Source organism: Monosiga brevicollis, genomic scaffold (assembly GCF_000002865.3).
Source record: "Monosiga brevicollis MX1 MONBRscaffold_6 genomic scaffold, whole genome shotgun sequence".
In the NCBI taxonomy this organism is placed as follows: domain Eukaryota; class Choanoflagellata; order Craspedida; family Salpingoecidae; genus Monosiga; species Monosiga brevicollis.
The window spans coordinates 466,712-486,935 of NW_001865043.1; the positions used below are offsets into that span (position 1 = coordinate 466,712).

Here is a 20,224-nt window from a genome sequence, read left to right on the forward strand (position 1 = left end):
AGGAGACTTGCAGAGACAATGCTTGTTGGTTTGGCGCAAAATTTTTTGAGAGGCATTTATCGAAAAAACTTTCTGGCTTGCGTTTTCCTTGCTGGGCGAAGACAATCGAACACTCTCTTCGCAGTCTCGGGCGAACGGAAGGTTTTAGGATTGGATCTTGACGGGATAGCCACTGGCCACCGCACGGGAGCATGAAACACGCTGAACCACATCACAAACAAAAGAAAAATAAAAGGCACCAACAACCAAAGCGGGAAGGGCGTGTATAATAATGCTGGGTTGCAAGCCCGCTCCTAATTTGAGTCAAGCTCGCGCTCGGCGCGAGAAGAGATAAATGGCCGGTCTTTATCAAGGATGGCGAGCATCGGAATCTAGCTCTTAAGCCTACTCATCCAAAGCATCGACCTTGGCCTTGAGCAAGGCAAACGCTTCCTGACAGCGCTGCGAAAACGTTTCCGCAGCCGTCTGTCAACGTCACGGGCGGCAAAGGGTCAGGCGGCCAATGAGCGTATCAAGCATGCGTGTTTCAGCAGAAGTGTGCGGGCTTGCTTCAAGAACCTTGAGACAGGCCCTACGCGCGAGAAAGCGTTTTGGACCAAACATGCCTGATCGTAGAACTTGAAGACGTGGAAGCCATGATTGGTGGCATGTGCTTTGCAGGTGTCCAGAACAACCATGTGCTAAAAGCATGAGGTTCAATACCAAGGCGCGGTCAATCATTGCCCCTCACAAAAGGAAGAAAAGAAGAGACATTCGAGCAGAGGGCCACCAAACCGTTTCTCGGTTGATCGGCACTCAACAAGCACAGGGGTGGGGACTAGCACGTACAGAGCCATCTTGTTCAACGTAGTAGATGACGCTGACGATGGTTTCGAGTGGTGCTCGAAAAAAAACCTCTTCTTGCTCAAGGTCAGTGACTTTGATGCCGTAGCGATTGAGGACGACGATAACCTGAACGTGAACGAGCGGTCACAAAGTAAGTTGCGTTGTTCAACATTTGCCTCGAGCGTAAGCGGGGTGCATACCAGATCGTCCATCGTTGAGTGTGTGGCGATGATGCCGAGCGCACGCTGGCCCTCGATAAAGTCAAGGAGATGTGTTTCGGAGCGCGCATGGCCTGTGGTTGATCCGCAATGCTACAGCATGGTCCCGCGTCAAAACAGTACCAGGCCGTGAGTGACGAGGGGGCGGGGCTGGGGTGGGGAGATGATGCTCAAAACCGATTAGACCCTGATTTGACAAAAGGCTGTTCGACTGAGTTGGGTCCTAACCTGAGCACTGAACTCAAAGCGCGAGTTCTCCGTAAAGTGAGCGTCCATCCTTCTGGGCACTTGGAGAGTGAGCCGAGGACGTCGCCACTTCCGCAGTTCTTTTCTATTTTTTCTCTCTCTTCTTCCTTCTTCACACTGACTGATGATGAATGAAAAAAAAAAAGAAGAAAATTCACATGAAAATCAAAATTTTTCATCTCGTTTTGAGACGAGATGAAGAGATGATTCGTGGCTGGTTCGTAGGGTTGGGGTTGGTTGGTGCACTTCTGGTGGCTCGGGCACCATCGACTTGCGCTGTTGGCCAGCGCCTTTGACATGGTATCAATGAGCGAGAAGATATCAATTCTCAATTTGTTTTGGAGCGCGTGGGCATGTTACAACGACTCTCACGGCGCGCTCGAGGACGAGAGACGGCGGTGATGGTGCAGTGACATCAGGTCCACGCAGCGTGCCACAAGAGCTGTCCAGCCCGTCTGATGACTGGCGCCAACGCCACGTCCTTCTTCTGGATGAAAGTACCTAAACATGCCCGTAATACAAGAAAGAGCACGCCGTGTGAGTATATTTTCTACTTGCAATGACACACAGCCAGGTGGGCCCGTACTCGTAGAAGAGTGGGTGGTCATCGTGAATGTTCTTGACAGAGTCATGCCGGTGGCACGGACGCTCGCCTTTTTTGTCCTGGAAATCAAAAGGAATGTCGCCAACGTGCTATATAAGCGCCCACACAGCTATTGCAGTTTTGCTGTTTTACAGTCAGCGACTCCGGAGCCCGCACCTTCTCAAAGAGAGACACAAGGCGTTTGCAGAGATACTCCGAGGCCTCTTGAAGATTCATAAGATGGCCAGAGCCCGTCGGCACTTCTATCTGCGTTTTATGTCAAAAAGTGTTGTCAATCGAACAAGCACCTCGTACACAATGTTCACCTCATGGCAGGGCCCCTCCCGCGTCAAGCCGAAAGCTGACCTTAAAATCATCGCCGAAGAAGTAGTAGTATCGCTGCAAGGACTCAATCAAAAGAAAATTGACGGGGAACCACACGGGTCCGCGCCAATTGGAATTGCCACCAAAAAGGGCTGTGGTGCTTTCTGCCGGGTCATACTCGACGCTCACCTCATCCTCTACGAGGTTGACCGTCGACAGCATTAGGTGAGTGGCGAGCTGGAAGAAACCTTACTGACGAGTACATGGGCTTGCAGGCTCACCGTTGACCGTGGTCACGTATGGCTCTTCTGAATAGGCTTTGCTGAGAGAGCGAATGCCGTAAGGCGCCAAAAATTCCTTCTCGTCGAACATGTACTCGAGCAGGCATCGGAGACGCTCCCGAGAGGGAATGGCCAACAAGTGGCGACGAGTATGCTCCTTCACCGCCTCGTCCTTGTCAATGTCACATGAAATTTGTACCTAAGAACGCGAGTCTTGGAGTTAAAAAAGTGCTCAACTCACCTCGTCTCGAACATTCGAACATTTCATTGGCCTTGACTATACCTGTTGTGCCAGATCTGGAGTGTGTTTGAGAAACCAATTGAGGCGCTTGCGAAAGTTGGGTAGCTTGTCCAAGACCTCGTTGTCCAGCACCAGGCAAGCGTACATGGGGATGAGCCCAACCATGGAGCGCACTAGAGAATGACAAAGGCCAGTTAGTCCTTAGCAGGGGTCGAGCCGAAGGAGAACACGGCGAAAGAGAACAAAAACGAAAGGGAGACTAGTCAGTGCCAACATCAAATGAGGGGTGGGACTGACCACGCAAGACTTGGGTTTCACCGTCGTGGCCTCGAACTTGATCATAATAAAAGCCATCTTCCTCGTCCCACAAACCAGACCCACCAAGGGTGTTGATCGCTGTATTCGGTATAGGAGCTATGAGCTCTCAAGCTTAAATGCTCGTTCACTGTTGCAAACGGGGCGGGGGCTACACATACAATGGCTAATTTGCACAAAGTGCTCGAAGAACTTGCTGGCAATGTCTTCATAGGCCTCGTCTTGCACGGCCAACTCCAAGGCCATGTCGAGCATGGTAATAGAGAAGAAGGCCATCCATGAGGTGCCATCAGCTTGCAGCAATTCTGTCATCAGATGATATCGAAACAACCCAATTTGCACGGTGAGGATCAGGTGCCATACAGAAAAACCAAAACCAGAAGAAACAACCGCTGATTTGCTTTTTTAAAAGTCTCGCGTCGATGCACTCGGAGTAAACCTCACACTTACCACCATGTTCGAGCGGTTGCGATCGATCAAACAGGCCAATGTTGTCCAGGCCCAAGAAGCCGCCAGAGAAAATGTGCTCGTCAAAGGGATCCTTGCGATTGACCCTAAATACCGTGTGCAAAAGTGCAGGTGAGCTGCAGCCAGGTATACTGGTTGCGGAGGGCGATGGTTTTCATCGACGAGCGTACCACCAAGTGAAGTTTAGCATGAGCTTGTGAAAGCAGCGTTTCAAGAAGGTCAAATCTCGCTGGCCCTGGGGCGCTGTCAGTTTGTACACGCGCCAACATGCCCTGTGCAAAAAAAAAAAAAAAAAAAAAAAAAAAAAACCGGGTGGTGTTAGCATGTGCACAACAAAGCACACAGCTTCCCGTGGGCAAAAGCTCGAACAATGGGTCTACAACGTCGTACCAAGCGTGCACTGGGGGGTTGACATCGCCAAAATTCCACTCGTATGCTGGTAGCTGGCCATTGGGGTGCATGTACCACTCGCGCAAGAATAGGATGAGCTGGTTTTTGGCAAAACCAGGGTCAATCACGGCCATAGGAATCATGTGGAAGGCCAGGTCCCATGCAGCAAACCCTGTCAAAACCATGCGCAGCGTGACTTGAAGCGCTCACACACTCATTGGTGCCTTGAGCTTTGGTTCTCAAACGCCTTACATGGGTACTCCCACTTGTCGCACATGGAGATGATGTCTCGCGAGTGCAGCTGCAAACCGGGCAGAATTACGACCCGACAGAAAAGTATCAGCTCATCATTTGCAAGGCATGAGGGCAAGCAAGAAGCTTCAACCACTCGCAAGCAGGTCACACTCACATGAGTCCAATCTTCATTTCGAACTTTGGGATGCTGGGACGGTGGCCGCGGCATGTTGGGATCGCCGTCTTGCCACTATGAAAATGTGAACAACGCATGAGCAGGAAGCGCGTGAAAAATTTGTTGGGGTGCTGTCACGTTCTATCTTGCCTACCTGATCGACGATGTAGAAGTAAAACTGCTTGCTCCAGATGAGGCCGGCATACGCTTCGCGCTGAATGCGGCGCTGCTCCTCAGTGAGCCCGTTCAGCCGATGCTGGTAAAATTCATCGGCCTGCGACAAACGAAACTCTCATTGAGACCTGTTTTAAGGCGCGGGTTGCTCGTGTAGCTATCAGGCAAAGAAATCCCTTGGGAAGGGAATGCGTCGCGTCGCTTACAAACCTCCTTGATACGCGTTTCAAAGAGGGCGTCAAAGTCGGGCCCAAACTCTTTGTCATCTGCTGTGATATCTTGCTTGGAGTACTCATCGTCAAAGTCGACCAGGCGCAAGCGCAAGACACGCTTTTCTCCTAATGATAGCGCAATGGGAGACGAGACCATGGCCAAATGCGTCAGCTTGATGCTTTTGAACGAATGCCAATTCCAGCAGAATAAATAGGACAAAAGAGAAAGGTACGTCCCCCAGGCGCAGAAAATCAAACAGCCATGCAGACGCGTGCACGAACCAGGCTCCAAGGAAAGTTTGTAGTGCATAGCGGCCTTGGTGCCGGTCTTGGCTGGATTGACGGCTTTTTCATCTCCGTCAACGAGAAAGGCATGAAAAGCATCCTGTTTGATCAGAACCAGACAAGTTGTGATGCTGCCGTGGCTTCCATCAAAGCAAAAACGCCGAGCTTCCTGCATGGAAGCGCAGATGCACGCTAGACAAAAGACACAGCAGCGACGAAATACAAATCTACCTTGGCATAGGCGGGATCACCCTCAGGGGTGCGAGGGACATCATCGTTGTCTGGAGTCGACTGGGAACATTTTTTGCGGCATTGGCCACGATCTGTTCCGTCAATGTTGCCTTGGCCTTCAGCCTGCGTGGCGTGGGAGCCAGCGACGTTCACTTGGTCGTCCGAGTCGGATTCTTCATCTGCAAGCTCGTCCTTTTTGGCTGGGCGCCGCTCCTCATCAGCAAAAAGGCGCTTTGTGTTGTTTTCGTTATCCGTGAAAAGAGTCGTTTGACTGCGGACAAGACGTGTGACACCAAAGTAGGCAAAACATGGCCTTGAGTTGACAATCACTCGCGCACATTTAGGCCGGGCTGGGCATCAACAGCTTTGGCAAGCGCAAGTTGCTCGGAAGGGGGAGATGGGTTGAAGACATACATGTCACGGCGCTCAGCCATGAGGCGGAAGGTCCCCAAGGTTTCCTGTTTGGCCTCAAACTCGACCATGCCCTGGCTGTTCAGGCCTCGCATTTCCTTGACGTAGCCCTTGCTAGACCCAACTAGCAGCATGTGGCGCACATTCATGGCACAGGGAATGAGTGCAATGCAGATGTATGCATAGGTCACGAGGCAACAAGTTACTGTGAGAACAAAAGAGTAAAAGATGGCGGGGGGAGGGGAGAGAGAAAAAGAAGAAAAAGAAGCAGAAGGCAGTGGCGATGACGATGACGGTGACTGGCCAACCTTCGTCCTCGGTGCCCCAGGTCCAGGTGTTGCGCAGCCAGAGGTTGGGCAGAACGTGGCATGTGTGAGGCTCAGAGCCCCGGTTTGTGACGGTCAGGCTGGGGAGGGAGTGCCAGCAAGCTCGTGAAGGGAGACGTTCACAAAGATGGCGAGCTCGCGTCGGGGGTTCATCGACGTTTGGCACAGACCGTATGGCGATGTCATTGGGCCCTTTCTTGGCATATTCAGCTTGGACGTCAAAATAGGCGTTGTTGTCGAATACGCCTAATCTCAGGGTTCAGACGCGGTATGGCAATTGTCAATTGGAACTGGCGGCGAATTCTTGGCATGATAAAGCCACTGCCACGGTTCATACCTGTGTCAAGGATCTCATACTCTGGATCCTTCTTGGAGCGGTCGGCATTCTCTTTGACCAGCTCTTCGTAGGGGTAGGCGGCATGCGGGTACTTGTACAAGGCCTGGCGCGGAAAATGATAAGAAGACGACAGTCATTTCGTGCTCGGAGAGGCCATCGGAGGGAGCGGGGGCAACTGACTTTGAGGTAGCTGGCGGTGGGCGTTGCGTCGATGTAGTAGTACAGCTCCTTCACGTCCTCCCCGTGGTTGCCCTCAGGACCACTCAGACCAAAGAGGCGTTCCTTCAAAAAGGGGTCCTAAGCACGAGCAAGCAGCCTTGAGCCTGATGAAAACCGACAATCTCGCAAAGGAAGGCGGCGGTTGGAAGCACGGGTTTTTTGTTTTTTTCGAGCGAGTATGCTCACCTCCTCATTCCAAAGGGCAAGCGAAAAGCACAAACGGCATTCACGGTCCTGTCGGGAATGACAGGTCAAAGCATGAGAAGCAAGTATATGCTGCGTCCGATGGGGGTGCGACGCCGCTGTGAGGTGTCAAGCCAGCGCACCGTGATGCCGAGGAGGCCGTCCTCGCCCCAACGATAGGTGCGGGAGCGGGCTTGGTCATGGGTAAAGTAGTCCCAGGCAGATCCGTCCTCGCTGTAATCTTCGCGCACGGTGCCCCATTGGCGCTCACTGTAAATGCATCGGACCAAGCAACCATGAGCCAAGGTCAGGACTGCGGTCCGACTCAGAAGTGGCACGGTCGGTCGGTGTGAGCCGACCTCAGATATGGTCCCCATCGAGCCCAGTTGACTTCACGGGCATCGCTCTCACGCAGGCGTTCCTTTTCTGGTGTCTCGAACGACCAATCCTGTCAGGACGAAAACGCGCACATCAACGTTTTGAGCGAGGCGGCGCAAAGAAGCTCCCAGAGCCAAGAAGAAAATCAAAACAAAAGGCGCACAAAGCCTTGCTTGGTCTCGGGGGGAAATTGGCGGTATCAACGTACCTTTGTTTCGCGGCGGGCCATGGATATCACATGCTGGCGTTGTTGCTTGAGCTGTTGACGTCGGAGGACGCCCTCGCCCTCCTTGACAGAGGCGAGATGGGCATCGGCCATGTCGGAGCCTGTCCGCACAGTGTGAACCAACAATGTCCGGCGGCGATGCAGAACGACCAGGTTGTAAAAGAGGCGGCACAGCAGGGTGCCTTGTATTGTGGGTGCTCAAGGTACGGGCGCTGATGGCAGGGACAGCCAGAGAAGAAAATGTCACTGACCACTTCAACTTTTAAGACACAGCCTTGAATGCGCCACCCAATGTGTGGAAAAACGCTGATGAATTGATTTCGGTGGGTTGTAAGGCAGAGCTACGTCGTCCGAACACGCAACCGAATGAGCAAGTGTCAAGTGTGGGACCCACACACATGCAGATACACACAGGTGCGGGTGTAGGTGTAGGTGTAGGTGCAGGTGCCGATGCAGACCCCCCACCACCAGCACGAGCAGCTGTTGCTTCTTCACTGTCAAATGGCTCAGAGTCCGCAGTTGCGACATACACACTGACAGAGGGCTCCAAACCTTGATCAACACACCACAGCCGAATATGGGTCACACGACCACAGGAAAAGAGAGAGAGAGAAGAAAAGAGAGAGAAAAGAGAGAGAAAAGAGAGAGAGAGAAGAAAAGAGAGAGAAGAGAGAGAAGAGAGAGAGAAGAGAGCGAAGAATGAATTGGTTCGAGAGAGACAGAGAGGGGCAGAGAGAAACAGTTGGGGACAAAGAGAGCCAGAGGAGCAGAGAGAGCCAGAGAGGAGCAGAGAGAGACAGAGAGGGACAGAGAGGGACAGAGAGGGACAGAGAGGGACAGGGAATAGAGAGGGACAGAGAGGGACAGAGAGGCGGAGGAAAGATTGACACACAACACAGAGACACAGACACAGTCAGAGGCATCCATATTATTATCATTTACTCGACACGCCATGCCATGGCGTTCCATTTGGCGGGGTGGGGTTAGGATTGTGCCATTGGGCGGGAGGATGGTCAAGGGATGTGCGGTTCACATCTGGCTGGTGCTGCGCGCATGTGCCTTTTTTTTTTTTTTTTTTGCATACAAGTGGAATTGCCAACGCACGTTCTGCGAACCGTCATCACTGAACCTCCTATCGGGCAGCCCTCAAACAATATCGTGGCAAACCACGGCTGGTGATGGTGGGGGGTGTGAGGGATTTCTTCGTAGAATCTTCATGAGGTCATGCCTGCTCACCCAGGAGCGTGTGTGTATGATGCCCTCCGCAGCTGCGGCCCGTGCCAGAATCAACTGGGCAAACCAACATGTGCATCAAAAAAAGTTCGATTGCCAGCATGCAGAAAAGCTCAACACAGGAAGAGAAGGGAAAAAAAGGAAAAAAAAAAAAAAAAGGGAAACGAATAAAAGACAACGGACAAGCCAGGAGCGAAAAGCAGTGTGGAACCAAAACTTAAGATCGCGCACGAGAAAAGTGGAGCAGGAAATTTAGCTGTCATCGCTCTTGAAGACGCAAGAGATGGTGCAGGGCATGACGCAGCCGGCACAGTACATGAGGCAGAGGGTCTGCAAGGCCAAGGACGTGGGCAGGAACCACCGGAACAGGAACAGGCACACGGGCAGATGAGATGGCACGGCATTTCGCTGGCGAGCATGGATTGGCGTGGACGACAGAGTTGTACATACGCAGTCACATTTGGGATTGCCCTGAGAGTCGGTAGACAGGCCGCATGCACCCTTGTCGTTCTCGAAAAGCATGTAATCAACCTGATGGCAAGAAGTGTAAGACAGGTGGAGATGAGCTACCAAATTGATGTCAAGAGTGGCCAATCAGCAGGAGACGGGGTCTGCTATCTGATGCATTGGCACAGTCAACTTCAAGACGCACGTGAATGCCGTTGCCGAGAATGGTCATCTGTTGTTCTGGGGAAAGCTTGCGGAAGTCATCCTTGATGTCAATCTCGTAGTAATCAACCGGGGTCATCAAGGCAGCACAGAGCTCGCCGATGGACTTGGGCGTCTTCTTACGCAACTCGGCCAGGTTGGCCTCTTCATCGTCCTTGTTGGTGGTGTACTTGAACACCGTCTCGCGGAAAAACTCCATCCAGCCGCCAAAGCAGCAAGGGCCCGAGGCATAGGCAAAGGGTTCCTCCTTGTTGTCTTGGGTGGTAAACTCAAAGGTGGGGTGGAAGCCACCACCGCCAATGGGCACGGCGGAGCGCGACATCCAGGTGGTGTCCTCAGCGCGCGTGTCACCGGGCTTGATGTCGGGACCACCAGCGTGCATGAACATCTCGTCTTGGCAGCAAGCAAAGCAAACAAAGCAGCCCAGGCCAAACTTGCGAGGGTGGCAGCAACCATCACGGTCCATGGTCATGGCCACACCCGACTCGGGATCGGCCTCGTAGACATGGCCCGAGTAGATGCCGCAAACTTCCTTGCCAGCCTTGGGCTGCATGTTGGCGTGGTACATGCGGGCCACCAGAGCCTGGTGACCGCCACAGCACAGCCGCAGGCAGCAGTTGGACTCCTCCTTGACCACAAACACGGGGATCGGAACCTCCTCGTTGCGGCCCTGGACTTGCACCTTTCGCTCGGCATCCGCCAGGACGTAAATCTACTTGCGTTGAAGCAGGAGGAGGTATCATGATTGAGGCAGGGTCGCGTCGAAGCGAAGCCACAGCCACAGCCACAGCGGCGGGCGAGGGGGGCGGAACCAGTTGGCGTAACGCACGTTACCGAGCGCACCGCACGAAACGGCTTCCAGAAGCGGGCTACCCTGGCGCAGCGTGTACTTGTTGATGTTGGCCAGCTTTTGCAGAAGCAGCTGATCATTCGCCAAGGGCGATGCCATCTTGTTGGGCTGCTGTGCGATCGGGGCTTCCATGGCGGCGATGATGGCGGAAGAAGGCGAAGGGGCGGTGTGGGAAAATGCGCACGACGTTGAAACACCATGCAAATGAGACCGTCCTGGAGCTGCTGGCATAAGTGGACTTGCTGTCGTTCTCAACGTGAACACGATGTAAGAAGATGCAGTAGTGGGTGTAGTTTATGTAGCGTCCAAAGAAGGCGCACCTGGGGGCGTGGAAAATCAAGAAAAGACATGTTGTCAAGACAAGGAGACTCACCCGCTTTGGCACCAATAGCTACACAGTGTAGTTCCCAGAGACTGGGAGACTGAGAGCCCGATTTGGTCCGCTCGAGGGTTTGGGGCTAGAGCTAGGCTTGAAAAATTTCCAAGACGAAATGGGCAATGTGTAACATGGTCACACTGCAAATAGATAAAGTGTGACCAAGTGCGATAATGTGCATGTGGGTATCAAGGTGTGCATGGACAGAATTCCAAGAATAGTCCTAAGCATTTATAACACGATAATTCCATATGTTCTAGACACTTATAGGGTGACAAAATAGAGTGTGACGTATGAAACACTATCTCCCACAATGCTGACAATGACTGCTGACAACAGTTGACAGTTTATTTCTCTCTCTCTCTCTCTCTCTCTCTCTCTCTCTCTCTCTCTCTCTCTCTCTCTCTCTCTCTCTCTCTCTCTCTCTCTCTCTCTCGCTGCCATGATGGCGGAGGATGAGGCCGACGCTCGGGCCGTCGAGGCGTCGACCGTGCCTGCTGGTGCCTCCATTCGCATTGATGTCAAGCATGAAAAACAGATTTATGAATTAGTTCTTCCCGTCGAGGCCACTTGGGGTATGTTGGCACCTGGTTCTCTTGTCGTTCTGCAGCTTGCCCTGGCTGATGTTTTGTGCATTCTCGGCGACTGGCTCGGCCACACGGGGTGTAGGTGATTTCCAAATAGAGCTGGCCCGGGTCTCGGGGGTTAGCGTGGATGAGCAAAAGTTGGCTGGCCGTACCCTGTTGGGGCAGGCTGCACCCCCTAGTCCGGCTACTCCACTTCGTGAGATGGGATATGAACCAGAATCGCGCCCCGTCAAGCTCCTGCTGATTGCCACCTCACGTTCCACTGTTCAAGAGGTGTGTGCTTTGGAGCAACATGCGTTGCAGCGGGAATTCGTGAGGGCTGTCTACCTACTCACCCGACGCCTTGCATACAGCTCCAGGAGATGGAGTGCCGTGAACAGCGGCGCTCGGAGCAGCGTGAGCAAACGGCCCGGCTTATGGCAATGTCTGCTCAGCGCGACGCTGCCCAGCGTCAAGCCTCACCGTATCGGTTTCAGAGGTAAACTTCGCCATGCATTGCTCCCTTTTCTGCTGGTGAACGAATCCTGGGCTTTGTTATTGTTGTTGCTGCTGCTGTTGCGTCATTTACAGTTGGCCTGAAATCATCCGTGGCGTGCTTCTTTTCTTTTCCGCGTTGCCTTGCGCGATTTAGTTTTGCCGTCTTGGAAGAATTTCGCCATCATCCACGCGGCACAGCCAAGCAGGCCCTGGAGCTACTGCATAGAATTGCCCAAGACTCAGGCATTGTACATATTCTTGAGACTCACCGGTAAGCATCCAGCGCCCTGGTCAAGGCTTGCACGCCGACAGGCGGCTGACCGACGGTGGCCATATGTGCAATCGCCCCCAGATGGACCATTGGCCTACTCAAAGAATTCAAACCGGGCCTGGACACGGGCTTGGTCGGTGTGACCAACGGCTGTTTGCTGGGCTACAATCAGAACAAGGGCCAAGTCATCGCCCTGCGGCTCCGCACCGGTACCGTGCTCGCCCGTGATCTGTTGCCCTCCCCTGTGAATCATTCTCAAATTTGACGCCTGCGAACCGCTGTAGACGATTTTGAAGGCTTTCGTCATTACCACGTTATCATCGAAACCGTGCTTCATGAACTCGCACACATGGTACACAGCAAACATGATGAGCACTTTCATGCCCTCAATCGACAGCTCAATAAGGCAAATCCCGGCACGCTGTGTTCTCCGCGCTTAAGGCTTCTCGACCTGTGCCTTGACTGCGCCCAACTTATTTTTTTGCTCGACTTGTTTTTGTTCTTTATCTTGCCTTTTGCCCAATCACAGGAGTATCAGGCACATCTGGCGGCTCTGCAATCCGGGCACACCGTGGCCGGGCGACCGGGCGCGGCCCATGACTGGATGCGTTTAACCACTGAGGATCAGAGCTCACCTCTTACAACTGGCGGCCGCTTGGGTGGTCGAACGGCCGATGATGCCCGCTCAGCGCGCTGTACGTTGTATGACTGAAAACCAGTTTTAAGGGGCCCTTGTTTCGGGCTTCTTCCCTCGAGCACTGGCCTTTTTTTTTTTTTTTTTGCGACTCGCATGACGACAACCATGCTGACCCAACGTTGTTGTTGCCATAGTGGCCCGCTTGGCTCCGTCAGCACCAAACACACAGCCAGCCGGCTCCCTGGTGCTGCCGACGGCTCGGTCTGACCCGAGTGCCCACCCTCTCCGCGAGACGCGCATGTCGGTAGACGAAATAGAGGGCATTCTGAACCAAGCACTGCGCGAGAGTGGCGCCACTGACGAGCACGGCCAGCCCCCGACGGCTGGCTCAGCTGCCGCACGGGCCTTCACCAATGCTGCACTAGCCGAGGCAGCTGCCACCGATGACAACGCGCCGTTTGACTACCGTCCACGTCGCAGCATCCGCGTGGGTCCTGGTACGTTCCGGCCTGGTATTTATAGCCACTCTGGATGTGAGATCTCGAGCATCGAGGTACCTTGGTGTTTGCACGATGTTGTGCGCTTTGGTGGCACGCTCTTGGTGACACGTTTTAGGGTGGCACGCTCTTGTCTCGGGTCATTCTCACTGTGACATCCTGTCTCTTTCCATATGTAGCCTATCAGGCGGTTCTGCCGTCATTCGAGCCCGCCACGGTGCCTGCCGCAAAGCCAATCTCGGCGAGAGAATCCGAGGATGGCGCCCAGCTTGAATCGCCGTCGAGTCGCCGCGATGGCGATGTGCGACCAGCATCCGAGCCTCATGCAGATCCTACTGTCACCCCTGTTCCGACAGAGCAGGATGTGGTTGCAGCTCGTTTGAGTGAATGCCTTTCGGGCCTTGATCAAAGTGCGACAGCCGATGCTCTTCGGCTGCTCGACCGAATCGTGAACAATTTGCTGGCCCACCCCACTGAGTTCAAGTACCAGCGCATCAACTTGGGTGGACAACGAGTGCAGGCGGTTTTGCCAAACCGCCGCGCATCACTCGAAGCCTTCCTGGCCGTAGCCGGCTTTGCACGGGACTCAGCTGATGATGGACATATGCACTTGGCCGCTAACAACTTGGAGCCCGTGGTGGCGGCGTCCCGCGTCATTGCCCGTTTTCGCCATACTCTCGATGCCGAGCATCAAGCCTGAGACCTCTGCCTCTGCTTCCCCCTGATAGCCGCGGCCGTGCCGCCTTGATACAACACAGCTTGAGCCTTTGCATGCAAGGGGTTGCTTGTGTCTCATGAAATTTTAATATCGATTGTGTTCTTTTTTTTTTCACTTACTTCGCCAAAGAGGGGGTCTTTATAGCTAACCTGACTGAGAGCTTTCTGCCGCACTGAAAAAGATAAATCAGTTGTCATTGTATTCATCCCCAAGCCTGGTTGTCGAGCAAGAGACAAAACTGATTAAAGGTCCTGGCCCAGATGGCCATGACGATGATGGAAGAAGCTATCTGGGTCAAAGTGCTGCAGGTTGTCAAAGAGGTGGGCGTAAAAGTCGAGCACCTCTTGCAATGCCGAGAGCGCCACGCGTTCGTTTGGGCCGTGTAGCCGGCCCAGGTCCGGGGTCTGCACCACACAACGCGTGAGCGGGTACAAGGTGGTGGCAAGAACCTGGCTTGAAGCGGAATCGCACCGTCATTTTGATTGGAAGAACGCGATAAACATTGGGGGTTAGATGCAGGTAGTGCTTTGTGTCGGTTCCAGCAACCATCAAGCCAGGGGAAACGGCATAATCGGGCCACGTCTGGGTACACAGTGCAGGCGGCGATGACCAAGTACGCGCAATCAAGGCAGCAGCAGGCGTGAGGGCACAGAAAATGTCCATAAGCCGCCTGTAGCAACAGATCAGCCGGCCCAAACAGGCATGTACCTGTCGGATGGAGCGTTCAATCATCTTGAAGCCTGGGACGTCGCAGGAGGAGACAAACGATGGTTCGTTGCCATCCGCAACGGTAAATTTGATACGCTCATCATTCACAATGGCCTTATCACGTGCAATGACGGCTTCGATGGTGTCACCCACAATGATGCTGCGACAGTCGATGAGTCAACTACATGAGCATGATGTCAATCTTTTTGACTGCCCGTTTTGACGAGGTTTGGATGAGTCAGGCCACAATTTACCGATGGTTGATGGTAGCGGTGGCTCGGTTGGGCAGGACATTCGCCTTAATGCCTGCATTTAGCATCGTCTGCCACGAAAAAACAAGGGGGGGGGGTCAGAACTTGTGAGCAACCCCGGCACACCAAGACTCGATGTCAAAACAATGTAGTAAACATGTACCAGAGCCGTTGTTGTGCGCAGCAGCGTGTCGGTATTGGGCGAGCGACTGAGAACCCACTGTGAACCCAGGAGCAAAAACAGAACGAGCCGGGTTGAGATGCAGGCAAAACACTTTGGAGCCCACCACAAAAGATGGCACTATTACGAGCATGGAAAAGCTCGAGAGAAGCACATGGTCCATTGTTTCGGCTACCTGAAGGACAGGTTGCAGCAGCCATCGGTTGGCCATCACCAAACGGCGTTCAAAGCTCATCTCAGTGATCAGGTGATCGAACATGTCCGTGACGGCCGGGGATAGGCTGGCTGGGTGACGATGCTGGTGGAGTTTGGCCAAGCCTTGCGCGAGAATTCCAATAGCTTGTTCTGCCATAGATGATCAAGTCAATAGCGAGCGGTTCAGACCTGTTAGTTGTTGACAAGCTGTAGGATGGTGTGTATGTATCGGCCACTGGCACGGGCAAGGACTTTTACCGACCTTGCGGTGGTCGGGCTGAATGCCCAGCTTCTTCGTCCGGGAGATCGACCGTTGCCTCGAGCGTCAGAAATCCTTTCTCTGCGACGCCAATCAGCGCCACTGGTCGAGCGATACCTGGAATCTACAAGAAAAACAAAAAAGATTGTGGGTCCCACACCGAGGCAGCTTGTTCACTGTGCTTCTCCGAACCGTGAAAAGTGAACCGTACCAGGCCGTCGGAAATGGGTAGGCCTTCATCCATGACAAACTCGATGCCGTGGCCTTCTTCGGCCACAAGTCGGCCCAGCGCGGCTGCACCCTCCTGCCAACGTGACATGGAGCAGAGGACAATCAAACAAAAGCGCAATAGCTTTTTGTAACGCAACGCAAACGGCTCATTGTAAATTGCTCAAGTCGGGCCGCACCGGTCCGGAAACCTCCTCATCGTGCCCAAAGGCCACGATGACAGTGCGCCGGGGCTGGTGATCCAGACCATGATGTTGCAACAGGTGTTCCATATTTTCCAAAAGCGAAAAAACGCCAAACTAAGGTTCGCAAACGAGAAAAAGTTTGGGAGGCAGAGTCAGATTGAGAGGATGGTTTCAATCAACACCAGCGGGACGGACAAACAGTTGCGTGACCCAGAGAGAATAGTACTGTACCTTGTCATCCAAAGTTCCACGGCCGTAAATATAGCCTTCAGTCTGTGGCGTGGCACGTGATATAGGGCACGAGGGTTAGGAGGCGGGCGTGTTAATGCACCTGGGCACGTGTTTGTGGCACATGCGTGAACGTATGATGATACCTCCTCAGCAGCAAAGGGCTCATGTGACCAGGCCTCTGGATTAGCAATTGGCACCACATCCAAATGCGAGGCCAACAGGGCAGCCTTGAGGGAAGGATCGGTGCCTAGGAGCGTCAAGATTACCGGCCGTAAATTGTGATGGTCAAGCCTGTAAGAACAGCTGGTGCAGCGAAAGAAGGCACGACATTGGCCGGGGCCGTGAAAGAGTCGCACCGACCCTTCCAGATGTAGAGGCGGCTGAAGTTGGCGACTTGTCGAAAGTGAATGTGCTTGGCTTGATGGATCAAGGGGTAGGCTGGCGAACGTCGCGAGCATGAGTGGTCTCGTTTGTGATCAAGTCTGGCGTCACCAAAAGGCATGCTTGAAGTCATCACCTACTGTCATGAATGTAAGAGTTGATGTTGGCCATGGCTGTTTTATTGTAGCGGTGGGGCTCATAAGAGATGGTTGGGATCCGAATTAAGCCTATCGACCCAGCGTGAGTGGCGAGGCTAGCGCGCAGGGACAAGACGAAAGGGCGATTGATGCATGGCATCTTTCAGATTAGAAGACACGAACCCTTGAAGCGCTCAAGGGCGGCTGCGTCCAGCTGCACATGGACATCATCATCGGGTTTGCACAAACTGGGGTGCATCTATGTTCACCACATGACCCGTACAAGGTCAGGCGCGCAAGAGGCAAGGCACCTAACTTGCGCGCACAAGGGCAGTGTCGCTCACCTGGCGATCAGGCACAAAGATGGCATTGAAGAAAAGAACGCCTTGAATCAAGACCAACAACAGCACGATTGCACGCAGGGCGGCAACCGCCACAGAGGCAGAGGCACGAGCCATTCTGGCCCACGGTCGCTTGCGCTCGTCGCTCGCTGAGATGCGTCCGCAGCACAACGGTAAATCCCACCAGTTGTTCCGAACAACCAACCTTGATGTCAGATTCTGACATTATGATCGTGCACAACATTTGTTGCAAACATGTTGTACATGCTTTTTTTTTTCAGGCTTACACACTTTTTGAATGAATGGGATGAGCGTTTTTCATCGTTCGTTGATTGTATTTCCAGTCGTTCCCCTCTCTCTCAAGAAACAAGCATTACTTTCTGATCTCTCTCACTCTGACCTCAAGCCATCGTTGTGTGAGGTTGGTTGGCACACCAAAGAGTGAAACGGCAGCGCGCGCGCGTGGAAACAAGTTGGGACAGGTGGCCAATTTTCAGCCCACATAGCCGCATAGACCCTGCAGATCACTCGTATTGACTCTTGGGAAGTATCCGACAGGTGTCAAGAAGGGAGCCATGGCGGATCAGGCACCCGGTCAGGCACCCGGGTCGGAGGTGCCAGAGGTGCTGGAAGAGTCCACTAACCAAAGCGACCCAGTGTCCCAGCCGAGCTCTGGCATGTTGTCATTACCCATTCCTAAGGCTCCTCAAAGCTCAGCTGGCGCCACTGAATCTGGGCAGGACGGTTCCTCTGCAAATCTCGCCGCAGATCCGCCCACAGGCCAGTCGCAGGTTGTCGCGTCTCCTGCGGCTAACACCACTATGAGCTACACAGCCCCAAGTACCGTGGTTGAGCTCCCGCCTCTTCAAGCGCCGCCGCGGGAAGAAGCGTCCCCTCCCCAGTTGGAAACAGATGACAAGGCAGAGACTTTGGCCAGCACCACGAATACGACTGACATGGCACAGCAGTCACCGATGGACGCGAGTGCCTCCCAGGAGCGTGAATTGCCTACCAAAGATGCGCCATCCGAAGCGCCGTCCGCTGAAACCAAGGATTCTGCACCAGGGGCGAATGCGGTGCAGCAGCGTACTGTCGCGTCGCAAGAAGGTGATTCTACAGATGTACCCGTGGATCAACAGCCCAAGTCGGCCGAGGCGCCAGATGACACGTCCGCCACCGTTGTGGTGAAGAAGAAAGACGCCTTTGGTCGTGATATCACCTACAGGGTACCCGCCAACCCGGAGTCTACACCCCAGCCCTCGAAACTGGCTGCTGCTGCCCCGGCCAAGCATGCGGCGCGTTCATCCCCAGGGAGGGCTACATCTCCCCGACGGGGTCGCTCCCCTGCGCGCAGCGGGCGTGGTGCTCCCCCGGATCGGTTCCAGAAAGGCCATCACAGTGATGGAGCTATGGCCCGCAGCGGCTCGCCGCCGCCGCACAGTCGCTTATTCCTGGGCAACCTACCCTGCGAGAAAGTGTCAAAGCGCGAGTTGATGGACATGTTTGGCCGCTATGGCCGCGTTTTGGAGATTTCGTTGCATCGGAGTTTTGGCTTTGTCCAGTTTGACAGTGCACAGAGCGCTGCTGCGGCGCGTGATGGCGAACAAGGGAAAGTCGTGGGCGGTTTGACATTAGGTGCGTGGAGCACTCGACAGAAGCGATCCTTGGTCATTTTTTTGTGTGTGTGTGTGTGTGCGTGTGTTGGGGCGGCGGGGGGGGCATCAATTGGTAGCTTGGGCAGAAATAAAAGGGACAGCAATGATGATGAACGTGGGCTTGAAAGTGCATGAATGACCATGGGCCTGGAGCCACACATTGTACCGCCGTTTCACGCCGCCGTTGTGCCAGGGACGAAGGCATGGAAATGCGTTTATTTCGTCAAGAATGCCGACTCATTCACGTTGTGGTCCGTCTTGTCTTTGGGATGGTGTGAACTGGGCATTTGTAGATATTAGCTTAGCCACCAACCGGGGTGAACCTGCCCCACCGCGTCATGCTCGGTCAGTCCAATGTTTTTGCCCAACAAACTTGAAGGTCGAACAAAAAACCTTGCGACCATATCCACATTCACGGTAACATCACTTTGTTTTCCTTTGTGATGCTAGCGCTGAGCCACCGCCAAGGCCTCCGCGTGGTGCCGGACCTCCGCCGCCCAGAAGACCCGTGAGCAGCAGTCCGCCTCGCTCTCAGCGATATGCGCCGCCACCTACTGCCAGCACTTTTGCGGTTAGCCTGCCAGAGACAGTTGTGAAAAATAGAATAATATGTTGAAGGGGTTTTGTAAGCGCATCTCCGAGCTTAACAACTCACTTCACCATCCCATGTCAGCAGGATGCTCGTCCACCACCAGCCAAGCGTGCACACCGAGAAGTACCTCCACCACGACCGGTGATCCCCGACTGTGTTGTCCTCATCTACGGTTCACAATCAACCACGTTGTATGTTTCGTGACAATCCACTGTCCCCTGGTGTTGCACGGCGTTTCTCGACTCACATCTAAGCTCTCACTTGCATTTTATGCAGTGATTTTGCTGATGCCATTGGTCGGGAAATTGCAGACATCGGACTGCATGTTGATGCACTCGCGTACCAGCCAGCACAAAACTTTCAAACGCTGATGGAGCAGATTCGTGATGATGGGGTCAAGTTTGTGTGCGTTCTTCCCGATGCGGCCGGCGTCCGGCCAACCCTGGACGTGCACTACATGCAGGGTGTGCCACAAGGTATGTCGGGCCTTTGCGTGGTTATGCCGACAAAATGAAAACGGGGGTTTACCGTGCGCTTGGTGTTGCCATCTCTTTTGTGTAATCACTGCGGGATGAATGCACATGCCTTAGTTGAACGGGACGTGGTGATGGCCGAGGCGGTCCGCATCATTGATGCCTGGCAAAAGCGTGGTCCGGCCACGGCACCTGCACTACCAACAATGCCCAGCCATGGATCTGTTGCGCCGGCTGGAGTTCCGCAGCCCCGGGTTCCTGCCGACCCGTACGGCCGGCCCGTTCGGCAGCCTTCCCCACCTCCACCGTCTTCGCGATACGAGGCGCAAGCTCCGCTGCACCGCGGACCACCCGATGTTGGGCGTACATACTATGATGAACACAATGGGCGGGCACCCAATGACTACGACCGCGGCTATGGGCGTGCAGCGCCTCCGCCCAGCCGAGAGGCCTATGAGCCTGCAGCCTACGACAACTATGCTCGAGCTCCCGAACCTGGTCGAGGGTATGGTGGCAATTCCAATAGCGCTATTTCCGAAGTCTACAATCTCATTGGCGACAGGGGAAACAGTCGCGGCCCACCTCCAGCGCAAGCTGACTATGGACGCGCCCCGGCCCCAGCTGGCTATCAGCCACGTGACCCCCATCCCGCTTCGTAAGTCTATCATGGTTATGTGCCACGTTTGCGTGCGGATGCAACTCGTATCTCATGGCGACCGCCTATCCTATGCTGTGTGCAGCTACGACCCCCGTGGTCTTGGTCAGTTGGACACCTCCAAGTTGCCGGACGCAACCGTCAAGCAGGTCCTT

General features: G+C 54.0%; 5 protein-coding genes across 5 annotated transcripts; 2 read left to right on the forward strand and 3 right to left on the reverse strand.

The window, feature by feature from the left end:
• Positions 1 to 384: 384 nt before the first annotated feature.
• On the reverse strand, positions 385 to 8,205 carry MONBRDRAFT_24198 (uncharacterized protein; the record flags this gene model as incomplete). The annotated part of the gene is made up of 31 exons (XM_001744621.1): positions 385 to 465; positions 576 to 680; positions 829 to 951; positions 1,026 to 1,136; positions 1,272 to 1,410; positions 1,662 to 1,790; positions 1,876 to 1,982; positions 2,050 to 2,139; positions 2,239 to 2,393; positions 2,478 to 2,676; positions 2,761 to 2,891; positions 3,195 to 3,338; positions 3,484 to 3,587; positions 3,672 to 3,773; positions 3,892 to 4,063; positions 4,144 to 4,192; positions 4,301 to 4,375; positions 4,455 to 4,574; positions 4,685 to 4,812; positions 4,969 to 5,071; positions 5,203 to 5,473; positions 5,617 to 5,818; positions 5,922 to 6,019; positions 6,110 to 6,185; positions 6,277 to 6,379; positions 6,457 to 6,573; positions 6,682 to 6,729; positions 6,822 to 6,948; positions 7,038 to 7,126; positions 7,265 to 7,345; positions 7,849 to 8,205. The coding sequence occupies 31 exons, from the start codon at positions 8,203 to 8,205 to the stop codon at positions 385 to 387; spliced, it is 3,936 nt and encodes a 1,311-aa protein (XP_001744673.1).
• Positions 8,206 to 8,767: 562 nt separating this feature from the next.
• Positions 8,768 to 10,166, reverse strand: MONBRDRAFT_24199 (uncharacterized protein; the record flags this gene model as incomplete). The annotated part of the gene is made up of 3 exons (XM_001744622.1): positions 8,768 to 9,046; positions 9,168 to 9,896; positions 10,014 to 10,166. The coding sequence occupies 3 exons, from the start codon at positions 10,164 to 10,166 to the stop codon at positions 8,768 to 8,770; spliced, it is 1,161 nt and encodes a 386-aa protein (XP_001744674.1).
• A 443-nt stretch (positions 10,167 to 10,609) lies between these two features.
• MONBRDRAFT_31838 (uncharacterized protein) lies at positions 10,610 to 13,579 on the forward strand (the record flags this gene model as incomplete). The annotated part of the gene is made up of 10 exons (XM_001744431.1): positions 10,610 to 10,681; positions 10,757 to 10,985; positions 11,080 to 11,270; positions 11,351 to 11,475; positions 11,629 to 11,745; positions 11,827 to 11,954; positions 12,030 to 12,097; positions 12,275 to 12,440; positions 12,577 to 12,879; positions 13,059 to 13,579. 10 exons carry the CDS (start codon positions 10,610 to 10,612, stop codon positions 13,577 to 13,579), a joined length of 1,920 nt encoding a protein of 639 aa, XP_001744483.1.
• A 326-nt stretch (positions 13,580 to 13,905) lies between these two features.
• Positions 13,906 to 16,101, reverse strand: MONBRDRAFT_950 (uncharacterized protein; the record flags this gene model as incomplete). Its single annotated transcript, XM_001744623.1, has 11 exons — positions 13,906 to 14,001; positions 14,069 to 14,179; positions 14,306 to 14,465; positions 14,560 to 14,627; positions 14,720 to 14,776; positions 14,913 to 15,082; positions 15,195 to 15,315; positions 15,403 to 15,495; positions 15,599 to 15,718; positions 15,836 to 15,877; positions 15,979 to 16,101. Coding segments are annotated over 11 exons (1,161 nt in total), but the record flags the coding sequence as incomplete, so codon positions are not given.
• A 1,168-nt stretch (positions 16,102 to 17,269) lies between these two features.
• On the forward strand, positions 17,270 to 20,073 carry MONBRDRAFT_7035 (uncharacterized protein; the record flags this gene model as incomplete). Its single annotated transcript, XM_001744432.1, has 4 exons — positions 17,270 to 18,329; positions 18,800 to 18,857; positions 19,218 to 19,417; positions 19,532 to 20,073. The coding sequence occupies 4 exons, from the start codon at positions 17,270 to 17,272 to the stop codon at positions 20,071 to 20,073; spliced, it is 1,860 nt and encodes a 619-aa protein (XP_001744484.1).
• Positions 20,074 to 20,224: the final 151 nt, after the last annotated feature.